This window comes from Hydra vulgaris, chromosome 01, assembly GCF_038396675.1.
Source record: "Hydra vulgaris chromosome 01, alternate assembly HydraT2T_AEP".
Taxonomy (NCBI): Eukaryota; Metazoa; Cnidaria; class Hydrozoa; order Anthoathecata; family Hydridae; genus Hydra; species Hydra vulgaris.
The window spans coordinates 2,073,054-2,079,788 of record NC_088920.1 but is presented as its reverse complement, the minus strand read 5'-3'; the positions used below and the strand labels follow the sequence as shown (position 1 = coordinate 2,079,788).

The window sequence follows — 6,735 nt, the reverse complement described above, 5'->3', positions numbered from 1 at the left end:
TTGTTTATAATTTATTAAGATTTAGATTATTGAAAAATTCATGTTTACAGAGTTGTTATTAATCATAATCGAGTTGCTGTACCAAGGAAATTGTAGGGGTTTATTTATAAAATGTACTATATATGCTATATAGAAAATTTTGGATTTCATATGTTTTCACTAATAAATAGTTCAAGAACGTCATAGTTTGTGTTTTGAAGGGGGGGGGGGGGCAATTTACAAACCCGCCTTAATAGCCTGTTTTGTACGTAACGCATTTATAAGTTTTATTATGAGTTTTGTTCAATGTTTTCTCCCAATACATGAACTATGACGCTGTCCGCGACTCCAAGGTTATATATGTATATATATGTATGTATGTATATATATATATATATATATATATATATATATATATATATATATATATATATATATATATATATTTTATGAGAAGCACTTTACTGTTTTAGTAAAAAAGGATATTTGTTTGTTTCTAAATTTTTTTTATTAGAAACAAAATAAATTTTTACTATTTTTTATAAGTCTTTGCTAATATGGTTGCAGATTTTTCTTAACTTTAATTAAATAAACTTAAGAAAAAGTAATACAGGTGTATTACTTTTGATGATGGCAAATTAATTTTATTTTGCATTTATTTGGTTTCTTTATTTTATAATTTTTCGAATAAGATTTTTCTAGTTATTTATTAAGTTTTTTTTTTTTATTGTTAACTTTAGAGTAAAACAAAGAAATTATTAGTGTTGCTTTGATAAATATGTTTAATGAAATTTGAAATGGATTGATAGGCTAGATTGAAATGGATGATAGGATAGATGAAGTTATGTATTTACAAGACGATGTAAGTGCTATAAGGCGCGTTGATAGCTTTACCTCCACTTTCACCATTTACACAAGTTTTACATGATTTATTTAGATTGTACAGGGAATTATGTAGATTGTAATGCTAATGTTAATTTTTTAAAACATATTCGAAATTATAATGCCTTTCTTTCTTTCGCTTCTTTTAAAGCAACTGTAGTTCAACCAATAAATCATCGGCCCCCGTGTTTTAAAATATGTGGCCAGATTTATCATCGTGTAGGTAATCTTATGCCAGATCAAGATATTCGACCAATGTATTCTCAACTATATATATATGATCCACTTGCAGCAGTAAATTTTAGAATGCAACAACGTGGTAATGTTTACGTTTGTTTACGTAATTTAATGTTTCAATTGCAAACTATAATTACTGAACAAAGTTCAATTGCTCTTGCATTTAAAAATATGGCTGAAGTAGAAGATGAAGAAATTCGTCAAGCGGCTATAGAAGGTTGCCAATCTTCTGTTGTAAAAATGTCTTTACTTGATAGGGGTGATATAATATACGTTCACACGATGAAGTTGCAGTTGTATTTGTTGGCAAAGATGGTGCTCGCCCAACTTCCAGGGAAGTTTTTATTTACCCAAGAGGTCATCCTTTAAAAATTGTATCAAGTATGTCAGCCAACTAAGATTCTATGATTTATCTTCTCTTTTTCCCAAGAGGTGATGCTGGTTGGCATAATCAGTTAGTGCATAACCCTGAGCGTGCCACACTGGTTAGAAATCATGTTACATTATCTCAGTTCTACAATTATAGACTTTCTGTTCGGCAATTTTTCTGTTCATTATTTTATGGCAAGTAACTATTTCAGCAATAAGCTGTAGATGCATATGTAAAAATTGAAGGCCAGCGTCTTGCTTTTATCAGAATTAATCAAAATAAACTGAGAAGCGAGCAGTATGATGCCATAAATAAACATGTTAACAACATTGCGAACGAACGTAATGTTAGACCAGGGCGAGTAGTTATTTTGCCATCATCTTATGTAGGAAGTTCTAGAGCTTTAAATGAAAATTTTGAAGATACAATTGCAATTATTAAAAAGTATGGTAAACCAGATCTTTTTATGACTTTTACTTGCAACCCAAAATGGCGTGAAATAACAGAAAATTTATATCCAGGTCAGACTGCAAATGATAGACCTGATTTGATCACTCGAGTATTTAAACTCAAGTTAAATAACCTCCTCAATGATATATTCAAACATGGTGTATTAGGCAAAGTTGTAACGCATGTTCAGGTTATTGAGTTTCAAAAGCGTGGTTTGCTGCATGCCCACATTTTACTTCATTTAGCCAATGATTATAAACTTGAAACAGCACAGGATATCATTAATTTAATATGTGCAGAAATTCCAGATCCGGTTGTTAATCGTGAACTTTATGATATTATTAAAACTTGCATGACTCACGGCCCATGTGGGATACTGAATCCTAATTCTCCCTGCATAAAAGATGGAGTGTGCAGCAAAAATTATCCTAAAGAATTTAACGCCAACACATTAGCCGTTTACAATATTTATCCACAATATAGACGTCGTGATAATGGGTTGGTTATCAAAATTAAAGGCAAAAATGTAGATAACCGTTGGGTGGTACCTTACAATCCTTGGTTATCTAAAAAATATCAAGCCCTTATTAATGTTGAAGCTTGCATGTCTGTAAAGGCTGTTAAATATTTATACAAATACATATACAAAGGGTATGATTGTGCGAATGTTTTGATAAATGAATATTTTTGAAGAAACTGTTACGCTTTACGTGAATACAAATTTGAGCAAAATCGATAAATGTATCAAATGTAAAAAATGACTTTATTAAAATATGTATAGTTTATACTAAATTGCAAACTAAATTAAGAACAGTATGCCTAACTTACCAACTCGCCTTTGAAGGAAAAAAATAAATAAATAAACAAAATAAAAATTAAAAAAGAAACTTAACCAACAATATATATGTATATATATATATATATATATATATATATATATATATATATATATATATATATATATATATATATATATATTTATATATATATGTATAAACAACTACCAAAAGTATAAAAACTACCGAAAGAAAATTATTCAGTTACCGGATAATGAGGTCGATGAAGCTAAATCGATACCGTGCTCTCTACATATACCAAGACCAAATACTCGTGTTTCAAAAAAGGAGTTATTAATAGGCAAATAATTCAACAGAACTTCAATAGCTCACGTATTGAATTTTTTCAATAAAGCAAACTTAATATAAAATTTAATTCAAAAAAACAAACATTCAATATAAGTAGGCCAGCAGGGTGACCGTCATCAGGTAGTATATAATTAATGACTGGTTATCTGCAATAACACCCAATTAGTGTGTAATAAATTTCAACTTAACCCGGGGGTTAAGTTGAAATTTATTTGATCTGAAAACCAGTCGTGGCAACTTAAAACTATACGAGAGTGAGGTTGGTATCTTGCGATCTAATTAAGAAGTCACAACTATTTTTTAGTATAATTATAACAAAGTAAAATAGAACTTAATGTTTTTATTACAAAAAAGTTTAAAATTTAATAATTATAATAAAAATTGTATTTAAATCAATGGTAAATTTAGCTGCTAAGCATAAAAGGTCCGTTGCAGTGCTAAACATTACGAAAATAAATCGTAAAGAATGTTTAAAATGGCAAAAAAAAACTCATAAAAAACTAATATCTATCGATAGTTTGCTAAATTATTGGACACGATATATCGTGTCTAATAGATTTAGCAAACTAAGTATGAAGGAAGTAATTGTATTCTTTGAGAATAAATAGGAAAATGATTCTAAATTTTAAATTTTTCATTATTCTATATCGAACTTTATAAAAATGAGTCATAATATTTTATTAATTAGCAACTAATTAGCGACTAATTAGCAAAAACAACTTATATAAAAGTAATTTGAAAAAAAAATTTTCTTTGAAATTTTATACTTTACTTTGTAAGTAAAATGTAAGCTAAATTATTTACTTTCTCGAAGAACAGTCATTTCATTCGGATTTAACATAAATTTTGAGGTAGCGTATTAAAACCCATTGCCTGTTTGAGGGCACTTCTTGGCAATACTTTTATGTATGTGGGCAGTGTTTGTGGTGGGCATCGGGAAAGGGTTTTTTTTTCACGTATATAAGAAAGGGTAACTCTATTATAATTAGGGGCAAATATAGTCAACATTCCTGTATACCAGTGGTGTGCCCTGCCGCGTAAGTGCTAATAGGGGCTGCTAAATAATCATTGATTTTTTATTTCTTTTTTTGTTACTCTATATATTCATTTAGTTTCTTTCTTGTAAATATGAAACCCAAAATAAATTTACTACGAATTAAGCAGCGAACGAATTAAATAATTTATTTAGTAAATTAATAAAATCGACATCAACAATTGAATTTAAAAATAAATTAGAAAACTTTTTATAAAATTTTGGCTCGTAGTTATTATGAAATGGGTGTCATAGTGTTAATGAAAACACAGCAAATATTATGTTGATGTTTTCAAAGTTTTCTGTTAAGCACAAAAGTTCAGATTTTATTTTTTTATTCACAATAAAAGCATAACTATATTTTTATAAAATATGAAATGTTATTAAGCTATTTGTTTATAATTAGGATTTCATATTTATTACAAACAATTTATTTGGTGACCTCTAACTCAACCTAATTTTGAAAGTCGTAAATCGTAGATTTTGACATTTTTGATTTTCAACAGACAATTTTTAGTGGCCCATAACTGAACCTAACATTGGAATTTCTAAAATCATAGAATTTGACAGTTTTGATTTTCAACCTTCAACTTTTGATTTTTCATGCTTACAACTAATTAAAATATGTACTACTAATTTTTAAGCCGACTACATTTTCAACATACTGAATTTTCAACCTACTGAATTTTCAATCTATTGAATTCTCAACCTATTAAATTTTTAACCTACTGTATTTTCGACCTACTGTTTTTTCGATCGACTTTATAACTACGTCTTTTCTGGTATGAATTTTATTTGTTGTTGATGTGAATCAGAGTTGAATTTAATCAGCCGTGGAGCGCTGGTTTATAACTGAGATGTTTATGGTTTGATGCCTTGTCTTGGTATATAAGGCCGCGTGAAATTTCTCTTTAAATGCTCTTCCGCGCAGCTCTACGACAAAACCGTCTTGTTAGATCTAGTTAAAGCACCTTTATACTAAAAAACAATTAAACAAACGCCTTGCATCGTGTATTTGAGTTTAACGTATAAGTTCTGCTCGGAAACACCCCAACAGGACAAATACACTGCCTGTTAACTGGAACATTCGCATTGAAAGAGATTGTTTAAATCATACAAAACTGTTTTATACCGAACAAACAACACGCTACATATTGAGCGAGACCAATATAAGGCATTTTACTTGACAATGTTACTGGTTAAGAAATATTAACGGGCTTTCTGAGCCAGAAAAATTCATTTTGTTTGTAAATGAAAACAATGAAGCAGTTATGCTATACAATTCTTAGACAAGCACTTAATTTCTAGAGAAAGAAGACACCTGGGTTAAAGATAAATTCAAAGGAGCGTTATCCAAAAAACATAAACTTTCCCTGCCAATATGTGTTGACATATTGGTATTTAGAGAAACTAAAAAACTTGTTCGCAGTTTGTGTAAAGCGGCATGTGATAAAGTAAAAACAACATGCAAGCGAGAGGTTTTAAAAGATGAATATAACATCTCTTGAGTCTTTGTTGACCTCAAGAACCTACATGCCTATGTAATTTATAAAACGCAAATAAATGGCTCACTCAATCTTGATCGAGACACAATTAAATAAGACCAGCAGATAATATGTTTGTCTGTAAACTAATATTTTCAACTGGTATTTGAATTAAAGCCATAAAGTATACTAAATTACAACAATCGAACCTATATTGAATGTACCAAAAGAGAAGTGATTATGAATTAAGAAAAAGTAAAGACCAGACTGATGAACCTTGATGTAACTATACATTTTTTTACTATACATAAATGATTTGTCTTCAACATCAAACCTATTAAATTTTATTTTATTCGCAGATGACTAAAATCTTTTTTATTCTCACAAAAATATTGAAACACTTTTTACAGTAGTAAATGAAGAATTAAAAAAAGTAAATGAATGGTTTATATGCAACAAATTGTCTTTGAATATTCAAAAAACTAAATTTTCTCTTTTCCACAAACCAAGCAAAACAAAGGAAATACCATTTATTCTTCCCAATCTTTTGATGAATAAAACTAACATCAAAAGGCAAATATCTGTAAATTTTTTAGGTGTGAACTTTGATGAAAAGCTATCTTGGAAAGTACATATAAATTCTATAGAAAAAAAATTTCAAAAAGCATTGGCTTGATCTATAGAGTTAAGCCACTTTTAAATTTTAAGTCCCTAAAAAGTTTATATTTTTCCTTTATACATAGTTACTTAACTTACGGCAACATCATGTGGGCAAGTACTAATTACACTAAGCTAAAAAAACTTTATAGCAAGCAAAAACATGCTGTTAGAATCATATTTGGATCTGGTAGAGCGGTTCCTTGTGAACCTCTTTTACGTGTAATTGGTGCCCTGAATATTTTCAAACTTAATATCCATCTTGTTCTACTGTTCATGTATAAAACAAAATATGGACTGTCCCCCAAAATATTTGAAACTTATTTTAAAGTAATACACCATAAATATGCTACAAGATTTTCCGCTAACAACTTTGTTATACCAAAATCTTATTCTAAACAAGTTTCTTATTCAATTCAGAATTGCGGACCACTTTTGTGGAAAAGATTTCCAAACATTGTTTCCGGAAAAAAAAATCTTTTCATCAGTTTAAAACTG

The 6,735-nt window shown here is 29.0% G+C and overlaps 1 protein-coding gene across 1 annotated transcript; it reads left to right on the top strand.

Annotated features, from left to right (window-relative positions):
- Positions 1 to 1,092: 1,092 nt before the first annotated feature.
- On the top strand, positions 1,093 to 2,609 carry LOC136073954 (uncharacterized). Its single transcript, XM_065786254.1, has 3 exons — positions 1,093 to 1,436; positions 1,529 to 1,662; positions 1,714 to 2,609. Exons 1-3 carry the CDS (start codon positions 1,093 to 1,095, stop codon positions 2,607 to 2,609), a joined length of 1,374 nt encoding a protein of 457 aa, XP_065642326.1.
- Positions 2,610 to 6,735: the final 4,126 nt, after the last annotated feature.